Source organism: Esox lucius, chromosome 24 (genome assembly GCF_011004845.1).
Source record: "Esox lucius isolate fEsoLuc1 chromosome 24, fEsoLuc1.pri, whole genome shotgun sequence".
Classification (NCBI taxonomy): Eukaryota; Metazoa; Chordata; class Actinopteri; order Esociformes; family Esocidae; genus Esox; species Esox lucius.
This window is the reverse complement of record NC_047592.1, coordinates 12,774,393-12,801,181: the sequence shown is the minus strand read 5'-3', so window position 1 is coordinate 12,801,181 and position 26,789 is coordinate 12,774,393. Positions and strand designations below refer to the sequence as shown.

Below are 26,789 nucleotides of genomic sequence, written 5' to 3'. Positions count from 1 at the left end.
ATATATGCACACGTTGTTCTACGCTTGTGGGGACCCCGAAATATTCCCATTCAAAAACATTTTCCCAAAGCGCTAAAACTTACCTCGTCACAACCATCACCCTAAAATTCTAACCCCAATTGAAACTTTGACACTGACCCCACTCCCTCAGCTGCAAATAGCTAAATGTTTCCCTTAATGGGGGGGCGCTGAAAATCCATGCCACAAGGCTGAGTGTCCTTTGTTCTAATATCATAGTAGGGTAGTAGTAAAGCATGTACAGACATACACACCACCAACACAATCCCTACAACCAGACAGTTTGCTGTCACTTCAGGTGGAACACTTCACCTTATCGCCATGCCCAGGTTGAGGCCTTCCCACTAGGGCCTCTCCTTAAGTGCCTTCCCACTGCCCCACATGTTGCTTTTTCATCACTCGCCATAAATAACTTGACACCACACCGGCAGTATATTAAGGACATGAACAACCGGAAGGATCCGGCTGTATTTTTGGAAATCTCCATTTCCGTCATATCAGCACCGCTGCCTTGCAGCGCTTATCTTACAAGATAATGTTAATATATCGACTTGAAACGAGGGCCCAGAAGGTGAAGCTCTGTCTGTGAGTGCCTCCGTGTTGATTCGCTGTGTACTGTGTTTAATGTCTTCTTTCAAACCGTCAGTGGACTGAGGACGTCTTCCTTTCAAGCTGCAAAACAATAACAAACCGTGGTCTCACTCCTTATAGGATGTCTCAATTACTGACAGATAGACTGTTTAGCTGTCAGAGAAAGCTTTGATGAAGAAGAAGCAAAAAAAAAGACATTATCTTTTTCATTTTGCCCGAGAATGTTTTGAGAACATTCCCGAATAACCACCGTAAATTCCATTATAAAATGAAACATTCTGTACGTTTTAGGTGTCTTCTTTTAAATGAAGAGTTGCTTTTCTCACGGCCGACAGGATGGGTGACACGGACAGGCAATGGAGGTGGAGAGGGAGGAGGGGGATAGATGTGTCCTTCCCTGTCAGGGCCAAGGATATCCACGGTCCCACGGACTGTCTGGGGGATTGTGTTGTTGTAAAGAATTTTCCAGGGGGATTTAAGAGTTCAAAATGAACAGTCGCGTGCGTATGCCCTAACCCTCCGTGTTGATGTGTCACTGACTTGCATGTTTCATTTACCGATGAATTAAGTTTAAATATGTCTGCGGTTGATAGGAGTCTGATGCGCTTTTCTTCACATGGAAGAGCAACAGTGTTACCGGAATCTGCTACAGACTTCATTTATATTACGAAAGGAAAGCTATGATTCAACTACAATTAAAAATGGACAGACTATTTCTTAAGTGCATAACACCATGACCATTAAAGTGCATTATATCAAAGAGTTCATGTACAAGGCAAAGACTTAAGCAGGAACCCTATTACAGTTTGGGTAGTCATCCATGCAGTCTGCAACGCCGCGAGACCTCGGCCTAATCAATACCAACATCCAATTGTTTCCAGCCAAGCAAACATTCACAAGTGAACACACTAATTTCGCATTAGTAGTATTCACGAATGGCATAATAGTAAAGGAAATTCGAACACTTGAAAGAAAGTTATTTAGCCTTCTCCACTGTGCTCTGAATTGAAACATTCACTAAACAATTGAGCCGTTTCAATTAATTCCCTTTCAAAATGAATACCCTTACAAACGTGTCCTTTATACAGCCCTCCTCTCTGAACTATTACTCATTTAACAGACAAAGACCTATTTGATATTTTCTCACAGTTGCAATTGATCTGCCGGCCTAAAGTAGTATATAAAAGCCCCCTCATCGCGAGCAAGCGTTCACGTATCAGCATCGGGGCATCGCCTGCACCTCCCATACACGCTCCAGGAGCTGCGGCCGTAGCAGGTCGATCCTAGACGTGTTTACTCCTGACGGGGCAGTTTTGTGCCGCATCAACATGTACACGGGAACAGCGCGGCAGATACAGCGAGGGGGCCTGGGGCCCGCTTACGAGCTAGCGTAATGACTCATTAATAAAGTGGATGGAGGCCAGAGTCACTTTTCGCACATTTCATTAACTCGCCTGCTTCGCAAATGCCAGTCAAACTGACACGCAGGGAGGCCATAGCTCTTCGCTACCAGAGGGAGATGGAAGTGATCCGGCCTCATGCATATCCATGGGGGAGAAAGGAAGGAAGTGTCAGGCTTTAGATGCGGGGGGATGCCAGCATTTAGCAGACAAGTCTCACATCCCCCTGTAATTTTTCACTATGACTCGGCCATCCATCACAACTGCGACTCCATGAATACGGGATTGGCAACAGACATTATTTTTTTTTTTTTGCCCGAGATCTTTGAATACATAATGGGTAAAAACCAATGAGACAAAGTCATTAGGAACAAAGTGCTGAGTTTTAAAAAGGGTTCATAAACTACTATTATATGTACTTCTTATTGTATATTAGTAAAATAATGTGGAGAAATGCACTTTAAATAAATGGTGATTTGAATTATGTATAATGCAGGAGTCTACACAACATTGATCATATTTTATTTACAGTACAACACTGGCATTCATTGTCCGATTCAATGGTGCTTCACTAAAAGCATCTTGATAGAACTTCAACAACGTGATATGACGCATCAAGTCACATTGGGTCATTATGACCATCACATAGCTGACCATCTGTCATTAAGCATTTGAAGAGTGGAAACATCTGGAAAAAAACAAATGCTCAAGGGGCAGAAAACCCACATTTACAAAATGAAATATTGGTTTTGTTGCCCTGTAAGAAGCAATCTATGTTGTGGTGTTTTTGTTTTTTTTAATACGGCCACTGTAATAGCAAAAGTCAGTTGAGAAAGTCAATAATTTGTAAAAAAAATGAAAGAAAAAAAAACCTGACAGATCTGTAAGTAATAACAAAGGCCAATAGTCATAGAAAATGAATGATTGCTTACCCATCTTTCTTCATATCTCATGTCAGGAGAAATTGATTGATGTTCACTCTTTTGTACACTCACTCGTTGTTATCGCTCATATACAGAGACCTATTACACCAGCAGTGATACATTGCCATTTATTGTGTTCATGAAATAGCCTAATCTATTTAGATATTATCTAAGCAGAGTTCATACAACACCATTATACAGAAGACCTTGCTTAGCTTTTTTGGAGTAACTGCAATGTAAAACCCACAGAAAAACACAAAACCTTTCTGGTAACTATGTGGTAAATCTTAATCAGTAATTTATTTGTTGGCAAACAAGTTTCACTGTTACAACAAATATTAGTTATGAGGTCATTCAACTTGAAAATCAATACAAAAATGAATAAATAAAAAGCGACAATCATCCTCATAAAAAAAACAAATCTGTTCTGCTAAATTCTTTACCACCATTTTTTACTTTATTTTGTCGTTTGAACAAATAAATAAATATCCTTTTCCCTTGAGGAAGAAAAAAGAAAACATTTGTTCTTTTTCTCACTCAAAAAGTTCTGTCCTTAAAAAGTAAAATTTGCCATCTTTTTCTGTTTTGTACAAGTGCCTAGTGCTTACTAATATTCAGTTTGTTCTCTCTCTGAGAAGCACCAGTCTGTTCTAACTAACGAGAAAATGCATTGCTTTCTCTCTTCGGATCAGCTCTTAATAAATTTTCGGACACTTGTAATTTCTTCCATCTATGGTTGGTGAACCATGAGTCTCTTTCTATCTACACAGTGAAGAAATAATCAGACTGTAAAACAAAAATGGTTTGGTAAACACTGGTGGTTACATCGCTAGCGAGACAAAAAGAAATCCATTAAGGTAAGTGTGTTTCGTTTTGTGATATATTTTTTTTGTAGTTATTTCTTTGCAGTGTTTATTGTTTCTTGGAGAGAAAAAAAATTATAAAGAAAAAGAATGCTCATACTGGTGCGAAGACCAGCACAACAAAAAGGAGAGGCTGCTAAGTAACTACATTTACAGAGACAACAGTTTGGGTGGAACAAAAAGCATACTATTTATGTGCAATGCTAGTATCTGTACATTTACATAGAAATATCTCATAATTCTCTGTTATTAGTTTTTTCTCCTTCTGTCGACAACTGTTATTGTTACAGCAAAAGGGGGAAGAAAAAAAACAAACAAGAAAACCCAAAATATGCTGTTAAGCATGTGTGATTTAAAGTGGTCCTTCATGATATTGTTCAAAATGTGTTTTAGTCAAACTTGCAGGAACACTTCGGCAGGAAATGTGCTGCAATATCACCAGAGAGGAAGAAAACCCCTTAAAAAGCCAGTATGGATACAGAAGTATAATAAAATAGTCTTTCTCAATTTGTTCTGATTTTAACTCTAAACATCAACTAGTAGCGGAATGTTTTTTTGTGGGGGGGGAGGGGGGGGCGTTTGTAGTTCCTTTGGACTGTCAAAATGCATTTCAGAGACCGATATCCTGCTGTCTTGCGTGCTCGACTCAGCTCACTAAGAGAAAAGAACATCAATCTTCATAGGGGTTCGGGGCATCTCGCAAAAAAAGTGAAATGCACATCAACAGGTTTCTCCAACATCCTACCGAGTCTAGCAGGAAAATCCACGAAATGCAACTGTCGTCATTACGCCGGAGGTGCCGGACTGGATTCAGTTTAGCCATATAGTCTTCGGGACACAGAGTACAAAAAAAGGCTACCACTGCCAATGACTGATCAGCACAAGAGGGGAAAGCGGGGGTGGGGTGGGGGGCAGAAAAGAAGGGGAACCACGGCTAGGGATTAAGAAGGATGAGCCGGCCGGGCGGGCAGGGGGTGGTGGTGGTTTTTCTACAGACCTATAGGCTGGTGACCAGGTGCGAGGGCTCCTGGGGGGCCTCTTCCGGGGAGAGATCCTCCTTGTTTGGGGGCACGATGAACCCGTCGCTGCTGCCCCTGCCCAGCTGGTAGTAGGCATGCAGCTGGTTCAGGTGGTTGTGTGAGCCCAGGTTGGGCATGCTCTTGTAGTAGACGTCGTCCTGGCCGGGCTCGGGGCTCCTCCCCCCCGACTGCTGGCCCGCTCCGGCCTCTTGGTCGGCCGGCGGGCCGGCGGCGTCGGCCGTGGAGTCCGGCAGGCCGGCCAGCACGGGCATGCTGGTGTAGAGGGAGTCCCGGGGGTGGGGCGGGTGGCGGGGCGGCTGGCCGGGCGACGCCAGCCCCCCGTCCTGGGTGTGCTCGTTGGTGAGCAGGGGGAAGAAGCTCTCGCTGTTCTCCTGCGGGATCCGCCGGCGGGACGAGGACGAGGCGGCGGTGGCCGAGGAGAAGGCAGGGTGGTGGTGGTGGTACTGGTGCTGGTGCGGGGGGGGCTGAGGCTGGTGGAGGTGGTTGTGGTGGAGGCCGTCCACAGGCGGCAGCTGCGGGGGTCTCTGGGGCAGAAGGGGAGCGTTGGACTCCTCGCGGATCAGCTCCAGGCCCAGGCCCTCGTCGTGGAGATGCGGGGGGAAGGAGGAGTGATCGTCCAAGCCGAGCGGGACGTTCACGCCAATCCCCACGCCGCCCAGGCCGACGTCCTTGCCCCCGTTGCTCACGTTGTTCACCAGTTTGTTCATGAGGTTGCGGCTCTGCTCGGCCGAGCGCTCGTGGTTGTTCAGGTAGGACGGGATGTAGTTGGAGGTGAGCTCTTTCAGGATCTTCTTCTCCAGCGTGGTCTCCTTGTGGTTGTAGCCCCGGTCGATGATCTGGACACAGTCGCTCATGTACTCGGCGCTGGCGATGCTGTAGCTGTTGCCGTGGTTACCATTCAGTGGTAGAGTATCCATGACACTTGAATCCCGGGCATTGTTCAGGATTCCCTCTGGAGGAGAGACAAGGGAAGAGAGGAGGGGAGCTCATGTGAGAGGGATAGAAGTGGCGGTCGCTCATTAGAATGGCTGGATGTCTGTTGCTTGGATGCGTCTCTCGCCCATATGAGGCCTGGCCAAAACTGTTGCCTTTCTTTCAATGTGCAGTGCAAACTTCAGGTTGCTCACAGAAAATTTCACAATGATATTTAGTTGGGACGTTTTCACTAGATTTTTGTGTTTGATATTTAAACTACATATGTGGTATGATCACAAATTACCATATTGCCTAAACGATGTGACACAGTCGATTTAATACCAGGTATACTTACCTTTTTAAACACTCAAAACTCAACTTCAGATTGAAATTATATATTCATGCTGTACTGTAACGGTATCTGCATTTCTATCATAAATCTCTGTTTGGGTTGTGTTGTAGTGAAAAACTGTCCAAAGACAAAGACATATACAGTGACAATGCACAACATTTAAAGCTTTAAGCACACACACTCAACAACTCACAGCCATGCATTTGATTTAAAGAGCGACATAAATAAACTTGAGCTATGCCTGAACAGTTTAACCCCAGTCCCATTGACCTCTATTTATAAGGTACACTCAGCTATTCCATAATGCACAATATTCAGTTATTAATTATGAGCCAATAGCAGCAGATCAGAATGTTCTAGTTATTGCTGTCTGTAAGCACGACATAATGCTGAGTGTACCTTTAAGAAAGCGTAATCCCACTACAGAGTTGGCCATTGTTAAATTAACGGAAAACCTCCTGACTTCGCAATGATAAATATATGCCATAGAGGACAGGGCGATGACAGGTAAACTTGACAGCTGTACATTAGGAGAGGACGTTCTGTTCTCTCATGCACAGGACGTGTGGATTCCCAACTGTCAAATGCCTGCACTGTCTTGGAGGGATGTCAATGCAAATGTTGGTCCTGTCAACATCGAGCTTCACATAAGGTCATCATATGTGTTTGACAGTGGAATGTCTAAATCTTCCTATCCTCCTTTTTATCTTATTTCTTTATATTTTAACTAAATGTTTGAGGTCTTTTCTATTAAATGGGTTGTTCAATGTTTGTCATTGTACAACAGAAAAATGTGCAGTTGTGGACCCAGTTCAAAGACCGGCTGATATTTGTTATGAATCTGCTCTCATAGGACCATGGCCAGCATATCAACCACTTTGGCTGATCTAGTCTTGCATTGCATATCACAGTGATGTCAACAATAAGTGATAATTACATGTTCTTATTAAAAATGGATACATTGGGCTCATCATTTTACAGAACATATCATTATTTTAAACCATCTCTTTGTGTATATATTTGATTGGCATTCTCCAGAAGTAGTTGTCATTTTAGAGGGAACTCAGACATTTTGAAGAGTTCATAGAATATTGTTCAGTGAACAATCATTTTCAAATGTGAATTTAGACAGAATCACATTTCTATTTGTCAGAAGAAGAGCTGGGTTTTTTCCCCTCAAATAAGATGACTGAATTCTCATTCCCCCTTTTTCAGCACAGAGTGAAAAGAAAGTAAAGCTAAGGTCAATTACATTTGGTAAGCAATGTTTAGTTTGACTCCCATACTTGTCTCTCTGTAGGGCTCTTTAAAGGACAGCATGAGGAAGAGGAAAGAAAAAAGACAAGTAAGCATAAAAATGACAGGTAGAACAAATGAAGGGTCCATAATGACCTACCACGCATCACAATGCATACCTGACAACACTTTCTAACAAACTAGATATTAGTGGTACATACAGTATATTCAAGAGAGGAATGACTTTACAGCAATGATACTTCTGTTATAACATTACACATTAGGGATCCCCATTATCAACAAACATTTGAGCACATGCCCCTATCACTTTCTGTTGCAAGCAGTGGCTAAATATAGATGACATTTGTGGTGGCAATTTGTTAGTGGCCCATATTTAACTTTCCAGGCAAGAAAACACATGACGATACATAGTGTAGTTGCACACCTCCCCTTTAACCTTGCAGTTCACAATTTGCACTTGCATAACCTACTGCACACATGCGCGTCTGAGATAACACTTGGAAAATTAGACTAGAATAATGGGATCCGTCCTTTGTTCAATCAACATCTCGGCTGACATGCATCTAGTATGACAGATGTTTTAGATACGAGCAACATGTGAAATAAAGGACTGGTCCACATGCATCGCTTTATTTATATAATATTTGTTACTCAATAATATAGTATTATTGAGTATTATTTCGTTTGATTCAGATTGGTTCCCTTAATCATACAGAACTGGCCCTGTAGTCGGTTTTAAACTTGAAACGGATTTGAAAAGCTATTTGAGCCGCAGGCTTGATCTGACTAAATGATGCGGAGTCCCACTTTCTGGCGACTCATCATGCCTTCCATTTACAAAACAATGGACAGCTTTGCTTATATGTTCTACCATTTTTGTTGCCTGCTTTGCAATTAACCGCTAAACAACAATTTTGCAGGGCAATGATGTTGTTTTTTAACTTCTTTTTGGGTGGCAGGGTGGGGGGTGGGGGGGCTGTTGAGGCACTTAGGCTTAAGTACCAATGGAAAAACTGGCCAACAACATAATTGGGAATGTTCAGTCGATTTACATTAAGCAGCAGAAAACATTGCCAACGTTACAACATCATGTTGCTTTATTGGAACGGAGCCCAGAGGGAGAACAGGTACGTTGTTTATCCCTGTACATTAGCGACTCGACACTCGGATTTTAAAATCCCTGATTTGGAGGACTAGCGGTAAACACGGACCATCGTTTGACAAGCTAGCGGCGGCAACACTAAGGGAACAGACATAAGACACAGACGTAGCGGAGCGCGCAGCGAAGCTCCACAGACAACAGTGCAGCAAAACATGGACAAGAGGACCGGCGGCGTATTCGGCTCCCGACTGGCTCCAATGTCCCTTTCCAATTGTTTAGAATGAATGAGTCGTCTGGAGCGTGACGAAATGGCGTGACTCAATCGCATGCACCAATGGGAAGCCACCATACACCTCCCTCCCCCACCCGAAAAAAAAACCATCGGCACAAAATAAAAGGAGAGAACAAAAAAGAAAAGAAAAAAAGAAAGAGGTGCAGGTGTTTCGGAGATAAAGCAGTTCTTTTAGCATTCTAATGACATCCGGGAAGGAATGAAAAGAAGGCAAGCACACCTTGAGTATTGTACATGCCCACAGACGGGTTGTTATAGACGGCCGATTCCCCGAGCAACGTGTTATAGGGATTGTTAGTGCCATGGGGACGGAGGAGAGCGTTAGTTATAAGATGGTTAGCCATAACCCCTGGAGCAGCCAGATAGAGACAGGGGGGGGATGGAGAGAGAGGGTGAGAGAGAGAGAGAGAGAGAGAGAGAGAGAGAGGGGTGGGGAGAAAGGAAGAGAAAAGAGAGAGAACATACATATCAGTCAGGCAGATGCAGCCAAGGCAATGACAGCAATAACATTCACATGGTTATTGAGGCCTGTGGTTAAACAGTTTAGCTGCAGACATGGCGAAGCTGGAAACAGACTGATGGCACCACGGCCTATGAAGACGGCAGCAGTGAGGCAGGTCATTGACAACTCCTGGTTTATTAAATGGGATAAACAGCAATTTAGCGTTGTTAGTGTGTGTGCGCTCACATTGAAGACGGCAACGGGGGTCGAACTGCGAGGTTCCCCAAAATGACCATCTCCAGGGGAACATTCAGACAGTTTACAAATGCTTCTGAGCTGAAAGGTCTGTGACGTAACAACGGGCAGGTTTCCAACGTGTTTTCTCTTACACAGGGTACAGAGGCCAGCTGACGGTGTGCAGTGCAGCACATACAGACATATTCAAAACAAAGGCAAGACCACATAAAGTAAGAGACCTGAACACAACACGCTTCAATCCCATCCTCTGATATTATTACCAATGTGTACCAGCTGTTTTTCTGTTTGACTCGGTTTGATTTGAAAACATTATTTACTTTGAAAGTAATATATTAGGGTTAACGTATTACATTTAAATGATCTACGGCTCCCTATGCTATCTTTTGGTCACATTCATCTTTGCCATAGACAATTCCTTTGGGGAAATACCCTCAAATGAAAGATGTCATTACAGACTCCATTGCAGTTCCTTTGCCATGCATTGGATTGTCCTACTTAAGTTTCTTTGAACAGCACTAGAGGTATGTCAGAACAAAGGCTCTGATTAGATTTGTCCAATCATCACCCCCCCCCCCCCCCCAGACTGTGGCACTGACTGGTGACTTGGTCTGTGTGACTCATCCGCTCCCAGATCGGTCCTAACAAAACCGTTGACTTTGAGCCATGAGACTCACTGTCGCTAGGCTAGAAGATAACAACGACTGTGAATGAGCAAGAGAGTTGGAATACGGGTCGGATTCTGCAGCTCGTGAGAAAAAACAAACAACCGACGCTATTTGGGGGGAAAAGACGTTCCTTTTTGCGAACATATCTAAATATTGAGAGTTACGGCAACTAGTCGCAAACGTATCTGCAATGAGACGCTGTTCATATGTCGCGTCGGCATTGCCTCGTCTTTTAAGAGCGTTTTATCCCTTCCAGATGCAGTCCGCAAGTCAGCATCCTAACGTGTGGCATGCCCAATTCCAGTGTGCCTTGTGTGCCAACGCCAGAGTCCGTAAATATCTTCAGAAAACATCTTTCGTCTGAGGCGGAAATGCAAGCCAATTAGTTCTGCCGACGCAATATACTGTTATGCGGTATGCTGCTCTCTCACAGTGCTCTGAATCTGTCAGGCACAGAGGGGGAGAGAGAGAGCGAGAGAGGGGGGGGAGAGAGAGAGAGAGAGAAAGAGAGGCAGAGAGAAAGAAAGAGAAGCTAGGGAGATAAACTACTTCTCTAACAACATATGACTCCGTTGACAAACTGTGTCAGGGAATGTCTGTTTGTCTCAATTCCACATCCGAAAACCAACCACAACCAGTTCCGACTGGAATGACACGCAACAGCACTGAGGCCAGCATTGGAAGACACATGACTCATTAAGTTAGTTAATGTTAAAGATGGAGTGGGGCTCTCTTGTGCATACTGTACTAAGTGCATAACACACTACAGATGATGACACATAGGGAATGCTCTTAAAGACACCCGTACGCATTATGCGTCGCATGTACACCGGCCAGAGAAGACCGGGAAACAGCCGTGTGTCTACAGGTGACACCGCGCATCTTCTTCGTTTTCTCAGAACATTTATTAATAAGTGGAATCAGTCAGATTCTTATTGGGTTTGTATTGCCTCTTAACACACCGCGCGAGGTCAGTGGAGTTTTACAAAACATTAGCGCAAAGACCCACTTTGTAATTGCCTGAAGGAGAGGTCAGGAGCTATATTCTTTTTTTTTTTAAGTCCAATTGAATATCAGTTATGCAGTTGAATAACTTCAGTAATGTAGTTTCAACAATATCATTTTGTATGAATTCAGCACAGCAGAGGGATTCTGAACTCCAACACCAACTTCCACGTTGATGCTTCGCAGCACAATGGCAATTTACTCGACTAAACTCCTCTTTTAGACTTAATTTACATACGTCGTTTGATATGGGTATTAATATAAGTGTGTCTACTTCATCCGTTTGGTTACTGGTTCTGTTTGATATAATCACTACAGGCTCCTTTCTTGTTTGCCGTTGCTTGTGGTTCTGTAATTATGAAGCCTTCCAAAAATACCAGCCTCTTTTGAAATGATAAACAGCCCCTCCCAACCCTCGCTTGATTCCCCCACTTACGTCGTCTGCTTTTGATAAATTGGACCGTTTCCAAACAGTACCGATTGTGTGGTAATAATCGTGAATGCGGGGACAAATTAAACAAGCGAGGCTATCAAGATGATTGCATGCTCCCCTCTTGAGAGGAGAGCGGCATGGTGTTAGCTGTAGTTCTGCAGTCACTTTGTGGCAGGTTTCTGAATGCCGATAGGAAACAGTAGACGAGGAAGATGCACCCTCCCAACAGCCTTATGGGGGAAGAGGAACGCGGACACCTAGTCACATCAGTTTGCCAATGCGTCTGACGCCTCACAACAAGTTGGCGTTAGCCTGTGCCAGCCGTGAAATTGCACCTGTGCACATTCTAACACTTAATACACAATCCGATGGTTTTCATTGCCTCCTAGTCTTAGTGGCTGACAGTATTGCAGTGTCTTCTAGGCCAACCCAATTCACCGCAACCCCCCCCCCCCCCCCAACCCCCCCCCCTCTCAAAGCCAACTTCTTGGGATGCTGCTTGTCGCGGAGGTCCTTATTATTGAGATCTCGACACTTCCTCTCGGCGACTAGCATCAATCCATCATCATAACTGCGCATTAGTGTCTGAGGGAGAAGGAGCGGCTAGCAGATTTAGAGAGAGAGCCAGCGGGAGGGACTCAACCCCTCTATCAAGGGAGCCGTGACTGGAGAGGAGTCGTTGGTGAGAAATGTCATGGGGCTAGCACCATCTACCACTAGCAGATAGAATCCAGGAGGCAATGATATATGCCCCTCACATTCAGTCCTCAGTCAGCGCTTAAAAGACTGATTTATGTTTCCTGCGTTAATTGAATGTTTTGCCTTTTCATTTAAATGTCGAGAATAGGCATTTGTTGCATTATCATAAGTCAAGGACAAAAGTCAAGGACGTCTAGGATGGAGTTGCTTTTTCAATAAAATAAGCTATTAAACATTACTTTAGAAACAGCTGGACGTTGGTTTTATGAGAAGGTGGTTGAAAGACTGACAAAAAAAACAAAGGGAAAAAAAACAACGAATAAACTATTTTCGTAATCTTTCGCTCAGTGCAAAAGCTACAAAGTGCACCATCTTGTCAACGAGACATATGCCATGGTCAGATGATTTGAACCAGCCCCACAGCATGCTGACCCGATGGCTAACATACTGCATTTCATTTATAGGACGGATGAGCGCAGGGCGGGAATCGCCAACTCTGGTCCTCGCTCATGACTTTGTTCCAGCTCAGCAGAAAAACACAGCGGGTTTCAAACTATCCAAGCTTCAGGCAGATCAATCATCAAAACAGGCGCTTTTGTGCCGAGGCGGAATAAAGTCCAGCTCATCCATGAGGTGTTCGGGACAAAATCTGGACCTGACACTAAATCCTACTGAATTATACACAAAGGTCTGCCCAACCTGAAGAACAGAGAGTGAGAGCCCGGGGGTGGTGGTGTTTGTGGGTGGCAGGGCGTTCAAGCATGCGTGTTAATGACCGGCTGATTATCATTACCTCTGTTCAAAGACGCCGAGCTGTTGATGTCACCGGTAATGAAGGACGACTCCGACTGTTTCCTGACCGTGTCGTTCCACATCCGACGGATCCGGCTCTGCGGACGGGAGGGGGGGGGAACAGGCATGCACCGTAATCAGGGCTAATGCAGCACATGGAGACCGCTGAGGGCATACTCCTCAGCTCTAAATGACACTCTGAGGACTAGGCGGCCTCCTATGCTGTTTGGACAGAACCTAGTTCACCGAAAACACCCCGCGACCTTGCAATTACACGCTAACTCAGACATCTTGTGGAAGGCGGAAAGACAGTTTGGAATTGGCGGCAGGAAATGACTTCCTTTTCCGTCGCTGTGTCTTTCTGTAAGTCTCTGTTCGACTTCAGTGCCTCACACTACCACAACGAAGACACTGCTACTGTTATTGCTGCCTCTTGGCTGCAGTTAGTGCAAACTCTCGCAGCTCTACGCCGTGGTCAAGGTCATGTTCAACTGTACGGTCGAGTAAGTGATTGTGGGAGCAGACTGGCCTTCAAACTGTATTTCTTGTACTATCAGCTACTTGTGGTGTATGATCCTGCCTGTCTGTAGTAGCAACACAGGCAGCATCAGCACACGTGGGAGTATTTTGTTAAATGTCTGTGACAGAAAAAAAACAACGTGTCCATACCGAAAGTTCGAAAGTCTCTTTCTTTGTTCAAGTGTCACTTTCAGTCCTTACAACTTTCATTTAGTGAGAGAGCTACCATCCCAAACACCCAGACCCTCTCATTTTATGATGTACTTTGTTAATTACACATTTATTTAAAAGCCTCAGAGTTGCCGATAAATTACTCCGTGTTTACGAGTGCTTCCGTTCCCATGCTGTTCATGAGGAAAATAGGCATAGTGGTTTAGACATTGTGCCTCTATATGCAATTAAAGGGTTCATTATGGATGCTGAAATCAGCTTTATAACAGGGGCTGGTGTCCGTTGACTATTTATGTTGTGAACAACCTATTCATTAACATTTTACTATTCAACCAGGAACAATACAAAAGACAATAGGCTTCCCGGTCTGCGTCGGCGGTCGCTTCTGGTCGACCAAAGACACAAGTCGAAAGCGGTGAGGGGAGAGGAGACCCACCTGTGACCCAGTGGAATAGCGCCCTGGTGGGCGGGACGCGGAGCTCTTCACGGACCCCATGGAGCTCTCCACGCTCTTACCACTGCAGCAGTGAGTACGCAAGCACTTCCCATACTCCTTACGCACCTGGGATCCACACGCACACACACACAGTGGAGTAAAATTAACCGGCCTCTTATTTTGGCCCCAGAAAACACATACTGGGGCCACAAGGATCGGCTGGACACAGCCCTAGATGGGCGCTCATCCTCTGAACCTGGCTTCTAAATACGTACCTTCTTCTGGAGGACACAGTGGAAGATGAAGATGAACATGCCCTGCAGGGAGTTGAAGATGGTGAACAGGTAGGCCATGATGATGGTGCTCTCGTTGACGTACATCAGCCCGAAGGCCCAGGTCAGGCCCAGCAGACAGAGGAGAGCGATGGCCCCAATGACCCAAGACCTGGAAACACGACAGACACGTCAAGACAACGCCGACATTACGGACCCTCTAACGGTTCTCTCTAACACAGTGCTAACTGGACATGATGACTTGTGGGAATATATATATAGTATTTCCGTCAGCTGAAATTTCCTTATCTCATTACACTATTCAACCACAATCGCCAGTGGTCTGTAGTCTGTCTGCCTGAGACACCTGCGCACACATTTGTCATGCTATTATTGGTAACAATATTTAAGATTCCCGGGAAGCAACAGGTTGAAATGCACAAAAAACTGTTGACTTTTTTTTTGGGGGGGTAACGAATCAAGAAGCTATTTTGATTTTACATTCCAAGACCAGATGCAGGAGACACGGAGGTGACTTCAAAGTCAGCCAACCCTCCGAGGTGGTCTGAAGAGGTGACTGTTCTCAGAGTTCCACTTAGAATTCTGTCGGCATAGCGCCCAACTAAAAAAGGAACATTGTGACAACCTGTTCACTGAAGCACAACATAAAGAATGACATTTAAAAAACACAATTCCAAGATGAAAAAGTACAAATTGCAAATATGACCCCCCCCGCCCCATCCCATTCAATTTGCTATCTTGATCAGTGAACAGTCTGATGAATCAAAAAGAAAAAACACAGGTGAAAATAAATGTCCAGAAGACAAACACGTACTAATGTGGATGAAGGGAGAACGGCTGGAGAGAGCCATATTGACATGAGGAGAAATCAAAAGGAGCCAGTTTAAATTTAATCGGGTTTTTCGCCTATTGTTATCTTCTGCACTTTGGGGACACCTAGGATTTTTCTCACTCCTTTCTCTTTCAAGTCTCGCGTCCATTACGAGTTGGAAAAGTAATAGACCATCCAATTTCAAAATGTGAAATTGGGAGAGACACAATATTACAACTTCAGGAACAGTAGCATTGGAAAACTCAAATGAAAAGTCAAGTCAAGGTAACTCTAATATTGAATGAGTACTTAGTGGACAGTATTGTATACACACAATAAGCAACGTAGCCTAGGGCACATGTCCCAGGCTAGAGTTTAAGGCCTTACACATGGGCAGGAAATCTGATTCAGCTGTTGTTTGTATTTTTTTGGAGTGGATTGCATATTTATCATTATTAATTACTGTAATGACTTGCGGATTGTATGCCCTTTGTACATGAACATGTATGCGTATGCAAATGAACCGCAATTAAGCCTGAAAAAGAATAGGACATTTTGAATAGGAAAATTACAATAAATGTACGTCTCTCATGTGTTGGTATGATGACTGTAAGACCATTTCCATATGAACACAATGTGTGAAGCCTGAGGGTAGTGCCAAACGCTACTGATGTCATTATAGTGTACGATGTACACTCAACATCTCAACAGCAAACATACCAAAAGTTCTAAATGCAATTGCCAGCATATGGAGGATTGTAATTCTTTTTTTACAAATCTGTTGACACATCTGGCTATGGGGCTAGAAGAGACTTCTGGAGTGGATTAATTACCTAATGTCTGAAAAACACGTAAGGGCAGCATTCATGTGCACTTCAACTCGACAGACGGTTTAACTACACATTCACTAAGGGCAGGTGGTGGAATAGAAAATCACTATGTTATGAGAAAAACGAATGGTTGATGAAGTCTGTGTCATAAAAGGATGACGACCTGTCCATTATAATCTTACTTGATTTCAGGTTCGTAATCCTCATAGCTGACAGGAGTAATGGAAGAGAAAATGAGAAACGTTAAATTAAATTGAGAATAAAACACAAAACTATAAAGGAAAGTATATAGAAAGTATTATTTGAAATGTGAGACAAGGCTTATTAAAAGGGAGACTAACACAGACACATGAAGACATACTGGATTTATGTTTAAAAAAAAACATTTTCAAAAACATTTTAAATAAAGGACTGACTACATCTGACATTCTAGAAGTCAGACTCCACTTTGGCTCATTCATATTTTGGGAGCGTGTTGCAGGTGCTAAATGTAATTATCTTGGTTCACACGAGTCTCCACCACTCAATAAATACGGGTGGGCCTAGTGTTCGCCTCAATCGCCTGAAATAAATGGGCCAGGTGCAATGGCAAAAATAAATGATTAATGAAATTACTGATGCCAACCATTTAATATAATTTTTTCCCCCAGATATTTCATAATGAACTGTTGGGAGAGATGCTTTATCAAGCTGAATGCCCGCACGCTGGTCAGAGAGACACTTTATCAAGCTGAAAGCCCCACCCTCAGTTGCTGGTCAGAGAGAGACAACGAGGGTGCAAAGAGGAGATTTGACCTCAAACTGGGGACAGTTTTGTGGAGGGATGGGCAACTGGAACAGAGGGAATTAGATAGAGATGCCCGAGGACATAGTGAAAGTATTAGGGAGGACAGGACATGAAGAGGTTATTTTTCATATCTTCCCGATAGTCATTTTCCTCTGAGGGTTATCGTGGAAAAATCTGGTTCAAGGTAGCGGATTTCCTTGGCAACCAGCATTATTTTCTTCTCACATTCTATCCGGAAATGTTCAAAAGGTGAACTGCAGATGAAGCCTTTGGTCAGTGTATGCGTTTACAGGTGTCTTTCGAAAGTGCGTAACATATATTCCCCCATTGGAAAATATGAAAAGAACATTTGGACAAAAAAAATAAGTTCACTGAGTTAATACTATAACATGTTCAGCGCTACAGTACCAACCTGTACCCATTCCCCCGAAGCTGAAGTAGCTCCCACAGAGACACTGAATACCCTCGCAATGACGCCACTCGAGCGACGTGCTCAATGGATCCAAAGCCGCAAAAGGGGCACTTGTGCGTTTTCACCAGGAAACGAGGGAAAAGTGCCTGTTGTGTTAATAGTTGCAGTAGAAATATAAAAAATGAAAAGGAGTTGAGGAGCAAAATGTTCCAATGCCACGACCACATCAGAATTGGCACCAATTTCCCTTTTCATAAGATCCAAAAGAGCCAATTCTGAGAGGTGATGTGCAATTCAAATTGCTTGGGGACATCAAGCTCTAGCTGATTGGTCAATTGAGTCAATTTATACCATAGAGCATCAAGGAGTTCCATAGCGTTGTTTGAAGGAGAAGGAATTGTAACCTGCTCAGCAGGATGCTAACTATTTAACTAAAGGTGTGCATCCAAAGAAATGCCAATTACCTGAAATGTTTTACATCAGACATCAATGTCAGTCAACATACAGTATACATATGCTTGACAAAGTGCAAGGAAAATATATCTACACATTTTATGTCTCTGCATCTTGTGGACCTCAGTCTATATTGTTAAACAGATCTCACAGATGAAGTATTTGAAGTCTAATCGATGATTATTGCCCCGCCTAATCACACCAACGGTTTGGGAGAGTTGAAGATTATGAAATGTGTCCTCATTGTTTTGCTTCTGGTGAAACTGCATGCTCAACTAGGAAGTCCCCGCTGGCACCCACGCATTGGAGAAGTGCGCGTTCAACTGCAAACAGACATTAAGCTTCCAGAATGCTGACCTACCAGGTCAGTGTGCAACAACACAAGGCAACCCTGACCGACCCCAATCCCACCGCCACTGGACAGTGCGTAGTGATGTCGCTAAACCCCCAGAGCATCGTTGGTATGCTAACGGCCGCAGTGATACAGCTGTAATACTGTATGAGGCAGTGGCTTTACCGCCGCACCATTCCGGAGCCGCTGGTTGGGCAGTTTAGTACAATATCGAGCAAGGGGGAGGAACAATATCAAATTATTGCCAAAGGAAAGTCACATAAATAAACGTTAAAGTACAACTACAGATGAGCTCGAAATAACATGGAATATGCCAATACATATCACACACAACAAATCGGACAAGGAATCGGAAAAAGGACTATTCCTACTGCCACAGGGAAAAGAGCAGAATGTCTCTCACTGGAAGGGCAATGGGGCCAAAACACAATGCTGTAAGGAAGCAGAGTCCTAATGGGGCAGTCATCTAGAGAAATATGATGCATCTTACCAGTGCCATTCCACAATAATAATTCCATCGTAATAATGATAGCTACCATGAGGGAGAAAATATGAAAGACAAGAAAATGAGGTTAAAAACCAAGCAAGGATAACACTGTTAGACAGATATATTTTAGCATGCTGTAGTAATAAAAGTGAGAGAAAGCGGAGAGGAAATAAATCTGTGGAGAGAGAGAAAGAGACAAAAATACAAAAACATGGAACATTCATTATAACAATGTGATGAAATCTGGACATAAAGTGTGACATCAAAAGACAAAAAAGACATTTGAGATAAAGATAAAAGAAAATCCCTACCTAATTATGACTAGGGGTTGAACGGGGAGGTGGGGGGTCCCTAGATTGAGGGCACCCTCCAGGTGATATGCTGACACCCATCTAAAATATGATCTCTACCTCCAGAATTTGCCAAATAGCATAACAGGCCATATTTTTAGGCAGGATACAGCACATTGGACAGGATCACATATACTACAGCATAGAGCAGGATTTCCAATCTGCATATCATACTGCTGTAATCAACAGCTACATAACTTCAAACAATAAACATGATCTTGTTGACAGTTAGCAACATATCAGTGACTTGAATGCCCAGCGAAACGTCCCACGGCACCAGGATTTACTGTCCCAAGACCTTCCTGTCACACTCGACATGAGGTAAAGTTAGTCTTGGCAACACAGAAAATGTTTACAGGCAAGCAATTTTTTTTTATAATAAGCTGATTATAGCAGTAGGCTGACTATGACAATTGCCAGGTAAACACCTTACCTCTGCTTATCTTACTGGCAAGTTAACACCCGGTCTTCCCAGCAAACTCTAATATTGTTTGGACACGTGAACACCTTATTTGGCGTTTTTGCAGATCTACGATTGTGCAAGCCCCAACCGAGCAGGACTCCTTCGGCGCTTATGTGAACAACTCAGATTGTCTTCACACATGAACTATAAAACTGTAACAACACCGACATAGTGGCTGCGGTAAAAAAAATTATATATAAAATATAAGGCGAGGCACTGGCCATATCGACCATGTCCACTGGCACCCTTTCCCCTTTAAACTGCACTATTTTAGATCGGTGGCTAAAGGGCTCCGGTCAAATGTAGTGCACCACTGAAGGGAACAGGGTTCCATTTGGGACAGAGCCACGGTGAATGAGGTACATAAATCTGGAGGCAGCCCTTAAGGTCCTCCGAGCTGAGAGAGAAGGGGTCTTGACCTTTCTGTCTGAGAGGGTCCGTAGGTGAGATTTCTGACTGGCCAACACAGACCAGTGTGATAAATCATATGGTGAAGAGAACGGACCACAGTCAATATTCACTCAATGGGGTAAACAAGCCGAAGTATCTACAATAAACCACAACTGTAGCTCATCCACGGTAGTCCTAGATACATGTGTCACACTTGGGTAACTGTGCAACTGGTGGGTGCAGAGAAACAGTTCTTACTTAACATTTAAGTGTAGAAATTTTCTTAAAAGCTGATTAAATTCAATTATAAATAACCAGAACCCTGATAAAATGTATCAATAGTTCAAAAAAAATAATCAGTTGGTGATTACCAAATTAGTAAACTGTTCAAAATCAGGTACAAACAGTCGTTTAATAGCGTCCGTCTTCCTTTGAATTATAATTTGTTTTCATTTGCCGCTTTCATTTCCATGACTGATCACAGCTTTATTTTCCCTCATAGCTCTCTCAACGTGGTGCGCAGATCTGGGCTTAGAACTCTTGTTTCACCGACTCGTCTCCGACGGCTATCCCAGCTATCAAAGGAAGTTCCACTGATACATACCATCCTGTCTACTGGAGTTTACCGTTCGGCTCTGCCGACAGGTCTGGATTACCATTCAGACAGGGATATCACTCAGAGTTCAAAGAGCAGAAAACCACTGGAAAGCTAGCTTCATCCCTGCTGGCCTTGGCTCACCCAGTATGTGTGTACGGGTGTCAAGCTGTCCGTATACTTCCTGGCCAAACAACATTTTGAGGCTTTTTGTTCACTACAGTTTGTTTAGGTGATGCCTATACCCGGTGTGATAACCATGTGATTGGTCAACTGTACTACTCCTTGTGGGAGTGGTAAGAATGGATCAGATTTTGAGATTATATGTTACTTTGGAATCGCAATGATAAAGGAAACAACACATGTTCTTTATATATATTTTTTACTTTCTGTATAAATACAAAAGCTTTACTCAACATTAATTATATATACAATTATATGGGCGAAAAGTTTTTGGGACAACATTTTGGGGTGACACGGATTTGGTCAGAGCGACTGACCATTAACTGAGTAGTTGAATGGTCAGATCCCAGTGCAGTTGAAAAGCAGAAAAATCTGCTGTTCTGTCCCTGACAAGGCAGTAAACATTAATTGGTCCCAGGTTGTTGCTGAAAATTGAGAAAAAAAAAGATGTACCTTGTAAAATGACAGTAAAAAAATTAAATAAACATGAATTACAGATTCACAGACTTATCTGTACATTTTAGGCAGTTAATTAATCATTCACAATGTGAGAATGTTATAGATTGGGGGCAATGAGAGCGTGTTGAAATTTGTCCTGATAAAAATGCATTTCTATTTTGATGTGCTTATTTATTCTGATCCAATACAAGTTCTCTCATTGTCTCTCATTCGAATCTAAAAAGAGGTTAGTTGCTGGTATTTTATGTCTATTCTTGACTATGGTGATGTTTTATATATGCATGCTTCATCTCAAAGTTTACATGCACTGGACACTGTATACCATGGAGCTCTGAGGTTCATCACTGGTCTTAAAGTTCTCACTCACCACTGTGAACTGTATAAACGTGTTGGATGGTCTTCTCTATCAACACGGAGACTTCAACACTGGTATGTTTTTATATACAAGGCTATTTTAGGTCTTCTTCCATCCTACCTTCTGACCTACATCAGTGCAAATAATATTGGGACTTACAATCTTCGTTCCCAGGATCTTTTCCATCTGTCTGTACCAAATGTTAGAACTGAGCTGGGAAAAAAGGCGTTTAAGTTTTCTGCTCCCTCTGCATGGACCAAGTTACAGAAACATTTGAAACTTAATAAGTTTGCCCCATTGGTTGCTTTTAAGAGGATATTAATTGACTTGGAAGAAGCCACATCTGGCTGTAGTTGTTCTGCATGATATTTTAAGGATTTGTGGTTGATGGATTTGCTAATTTAGTTGTTTTATGTTCTTGTGTATTCTGTGTTGTATGTATGGTTGTACTGCTGCCTGTCTTGGCCAGGACACTTGAAAAAGAGATTTTTAATCTCAACAAGTATTTTCCTGGTTAAATAAAGGTAAAAAAAAAAATAAACGTTTTCGTGGCCTGGGGTAGTTTTGCCCTCTAAAATCTCAAATTTACAGACTGTCCTATTTAATAATTAAAAAAAACTGCGAGAAGACAGAAAATATGGGTGCCCTGGTCATTAGACTGTTAATACAGTGTAATGACATTTGTGATGTAAGATATGTTGCTTGCTCCTTGGGGTTTCAGGTTGGGGCGTTTTGTAAAAGCACACTTTTCACATCAGACAACTGTTGACATCAACGCGCCTCATCCAAATAAAAAGTAAAACAACAAGACGTATCCGCCAATAGGAATAGACCGAAGCTCGACTTAGTGGTTGCAGAATCTGACTTTGAGTCGATATAATCTGGTGGAAACCCAGTTCTGCTCTGGACAACAAATCCCATTGTTAGGGCAGAGAGATAAGGATCAAGTCATTTTATCCAATAACTGGTTATGTTGCAGCTAGTGAGACTCAAGAGGGACAAACAGTATTGATGGTATTTGTTTTTACGGGGATCCGCTTGGAGCCAATAGGACCTCGTCTGAGGGAACCTTAGGAAAGTGTGACAAAGACTATGACGGTGTGTGTTGGTGTCTCTGTGACCGGGCGTGTGTGTGTGTGTGCGTATGTGTGTATTTGTGTGTGCACGCACTATGACTGAACTAGGCCAGCAGGGGCTCTATCCACTGACAAAAGCAGTGACAAGACGCTGGAGATGATGCCACTAGCATGACAACCATAAAACACAGCAGTGTCTTCAAACAGACCGACAGGGAAGACAGAGAAGGTCTGTAAGCATCCATCAACAGGGGTAGAAAAATTGTTTCGCCCCTCACACAAAACAACTATCCTAACCGGTCATATATAATATGACGATGTCTTGACCTAATGCTTAGTCCATTAAGCTCCTAGTGGAGCAAATTTCCTCACTGTGTCTCTGTTTCCTAATGTAATGTTAAAAACACCACGACTTGCACTCACTGTTCATCACCTAACAGACACATACATCACCAAGCAGAGCTAAATATGCAACACGCATGAAATACACATTGAAATTTACTCAACCTATGAATTTAATGTGCCGTCAAATCTAACCCTCAAACTAAATATGTATTATGGTGACATTGCAAAATGGTGTGATTTTGCAAAGGGAAGTGAGTATAGCGAACATACATACATTTTTCTTATTGCCCCTCAAACTACGGGCTCGTAATGACCCGCGCGCACAGTTATGCGAGCAAACACACACCTGAAAAATAATTTTCATTTAATCCAAAACCTAATTCAACAATGTTATCATAAACCTAAAGCCAAAAATAGCCTCCTGGATAGCAAAACGTGCACGCGCACTCTCGAACAAACACACGCCCAGACACAAACACTCCCATGAATATTCCTAGACGTGTAAGCTGACTGTCCGGGTTAATTCCACCAGATTGTCTCGTGGCCTTTTCCGTCTCCGACAACCGTGCACTTCAGATAATGACAGATGCCTACTGGAATACCTTTCTCGTTTTAACTCTCCCCCCCCCCACCCCCACGACACAACCTTTGGTGATAATGAGAATTGTGAACCTGGAGGGCTGTGCTTCCTGCATCCCAGCGTGGCCTTCCTCGCACTTCAGAAGTGTCTCGAGGCGTTTGCGAATAACACGGAACAAGCTAGCGTAAGGACCAGGTGAACAGCAGGATTATCAGGATGTACATATAACAGTATGGTTGTTTTGGCAGCTTTCATGCTAAATGGGAAAGGAGGCCGCAACTGTCGGGGCGGTTATCGGCGTCAGCCCCAAACACAACGAGCCACTGAATCCAAATCGGCCTCACTAAAGTAGCTGGATGGCGCCAATCTTCTTCTTCTTCTGTGGGGTTTAACGGCAGTTGGCATCCAACGCTATTGGGGCATTACCGCCACCTACTGTAAAGGAGTGCGGGTCAGCTTCAGGGGGGACCTAAATTCTCCCTGATGGCGCCAGTGAGTGAACGGACGCGTGACTTACTTGATGTTATCGAGGCAACCCGAGTCCGGTTTGAGGATGGCCGTGTGGTGGAACATCTTGTACAGTGCGATGCCAAGGAAGATCACGTTGAGCTGGAAGGGAAGGAGTAAAGGAAAGAGATGGAGAATGAAGTAGAGAGCCGAGGTGAGATGGCGCCGTGTCCTGTTGCTGTTTTCATTCATTTTTAAGTCTGTGTCGACTTGAGTATGTGGTGCAAAAACATGACGCCATTTCCCACTTTGCCCAGTAGACCAGAACATGATGTGAAAATTGTATAGAGTAAAGCTAACTCAAATAGAAGGGCCGTATTGAACTCCATGATGAACTTTCACTAGTCGGCTACTTATAAATGCAATGACTGAGGACTGTTTTATGTGTGTTATTCAGAGGAAGTAAAATACTTGTAGATACATTTCAATTGGTACTAAAATACCCGGGACTGTGTTTTCACTGGTTTTACGAGTGCAGTTATCAGGAGTCAGATAAGGTCAAAACAAATACAGGGCAACTTAAGACAGCATGGCATACTAGTATGAGAGACTGTTGAAACTATTGGAACTATATAAGAGGTGGCAAGTCACAAGTCCTTCATGTTGCCTCCAGGGCAAATCAGCTACAAATGTAAATGTCAAATGTAATTGAGGATCTCAAAATAGTATTGCCCCCACACAATGACCCCAGTTTGAACGCTAACTCGTAATACACTGTGCTTGGGAAGTGACATGTTGTTTAATCAGCCACTCTCTGAATCAGCAAGTATATTTGTACCTCTTTGTTCTACTCTTCTACCCATCCTCCTGGAGGGACTACATTTACCTATACTCCTGGAAGGACTACATATACCTATACTCCTGGAGGGACTACATTTACCTATACTCCTGGAAGGACTACATATACCTATACTCCTGGAGGGACTACATTTACCTATACTCCTGGAAGGACTACATATACCTATACTCCTGGAGGGACTACATTTACCTATACTCCTGGAAGGACTACATATAATTATACTCCTGGAGGGACTACATTTACCTATACTCCTGGAGGGACTAGATATACCTATACTCCTGGAGGGACTAGATATACCTATACTCCTGGAAGGACTACATATACCTATACTCCTGGAGGGACTACATTTACCTTTACTCTTGGAGGGACTGCATTTACCTATCCTCCTGGAAGGACTACATATAATTATACTCCTGGAGGGACTACATTTACCTATACACCTAGAGGGACTACCTCTACCTATAGTCCTGGAGAAAATACATGTACCTATACTTCAGCAGGACTACATTTCCAAACATATACAGCCTTTCTCAGAGGAAGTATTCTGCCTGATAAAAAGAAAAAGAATGAGCCAAGAGGTGGAAATAAAACATTTTGAAAGTGCATTAAAGAAAGAGGATTAGGCATGCATTTTTGGTTTTGCAAAGTTCTAAATTAGGAATTAAAATAAGCCTTGAATATCTTTGTGTGCACGCATGCGCATGTGTGTGCGAACGTGCATGTGGGACTTTTTCCTGTGTTGGCGTGTCTCCTCTATCTGTGCCTGAAGGTATAATCTTGTTAAACCCAGAACTAAAGTCTCACTTAACTGGTCTGCTGCCTGACTAGGTTCTGGGACTATACATGTCAGGAGAAGGGATCAAGAAATGCTAAAATGAGAAACGGGTCCTGAACAAAAAGGAACTTCACCTACTGTAATTGCGAGTTCTGAGCCGAGTGTCCTACAGCAAGGATAACAGATATGATTACATAGTTCTGTCCATGAGAGATTCCTCAAAGTACAAAGTAGTACAGCTAGCATACAGTTCTAGGCAGAGGTTCACTCAGAGAATCAATCATAATCGTGGCGCTAGGTCACTCAAGAGAGTAAAAATCCTTTCTCCTCTCTACCTCAGCAAATACATCTCTGTTGTGCGGCAAAGCGACTAACCACAACACTTCACATTTCACATCCTCATCCATTTCCTACCATGACACCTGACCAGCAGTGGCACATACCCAGCGGTATTACAGAAGGAAAGTGGATGTTAGGCTCTCTCCGGACCATTTACATAGCGACCTGGGGGGCTAAGTAGGGTTAATGAGATGTACGGGAGTGGGGAAGCGTACCATAATTATCAAGGTTGCCGGTCCTATGAAACTCCAAATGAAGTAGGTGTCCAGTCGAAGCCAGCACCTGGAGGGGAGGGACAAGAGACAGAGTGAGGGGAAGTATATAACTGTGTAATAACATACGTAGGATATTATTATCATCCCCTTGTCTTGCGTGTCCATCTCGGGACAGTGAGAACGATTGAATCAGATGGAGAGAGGGGAGGAGGGAGAGAGGGGGAGAGGGGGAGGGGGAGAGGGGGAGTGAGGGTGGGGGAGAGAGGGTAACATCATATTTTCTGGAAGGAAGACAGAGTAGAAACCTACAAAGGTATAACTGACCAGAATCTAATCCCATCCCTGAAAAAGTGATTATGCAAACTAAAATATTCAAGACACAGAAGAGAAAGGACCGAGTAGTGTATTTCACCTGTCAGCTGTCATATCAAATGCCAAATCCAATCAGAAAATCAAAAACAATTACTAATAATGACACATTGAAGCACCGAAGAAATAATTTAAGAAACCTATCCAACCATAAATACAGAGACCAAGAAAACCAGAACACACCCCTTTACTATGGGGAAACAAAACAGTCCAGAAACACAAAGGTAATAAAGGAACAGCATGTATGAAAACAGCTCAATATGACAGAAAAATCTATAGAATCAAATCACTTCTGTGAAAATAGTGAACAAACAACACAAAGTGCTAGCTATCCAAAATGGAGATGTATGGATGAACCACTTCTCCAAACCAGTCAGCCCTTTAACAAAAA

General features: G+C 43.2%; 1 protein-coding gene across 13 annotated transcripts in view; it reads right to left on the bottom strand.

Moving 5' to 3' along the window:
* Positions 1-3,202: 3,202 nt before the first annotated feature.
* LOC105020624 (adhesion G protein-coupled receptor L3) overlaps positions 3,203-26,789 on the bottom strand; it is a 253,307-nt gene continuing 229,720 nt past the window's right edge. For 6 of the 13 annotated variants that reach the window (XM_020043555.3, XM_020043556.3, XM_029117645.2 and 3 more), the window contains 6 exons: positions 26,030-26,096; positions 23,912-24,003; positions 14,449-14,617; positions 14,174-14,299; positions 13,049-13,145; positions 3,203-5,787 (listed from right to left, as the gene is read on the bottom strand). In XM_020043555.3, coding sequence (XP_019899114.2) covers positions 4,793-5,787; positions 13,049-13,145; positions 14,174-14,299; positions 14,449-14,617; positions 23,912-24,003; positions 26,030-26,096 — 1,546 coding nt within the window. In that variant the 3' untranslated portion in view covers positions 3,203-4,792. Of the gene's footprint in view, positions 5,788-7,354; positions 7,407-8,973; positions 9,103-13,048; positions 13,146-14,173; positions 14,300-14,448; positions 14,618-16,289; positions 16,317-18,601; positions 18,644-23,911; positions 24,004-26,029; positions 26,097-26,789 lie in introns of all 13 variants that reach the window. The other 7 variants (XM_020043547.3, XM_020043552.3, XM_020043557.3 and 4 more) reach the window with 4 other exon arrangements.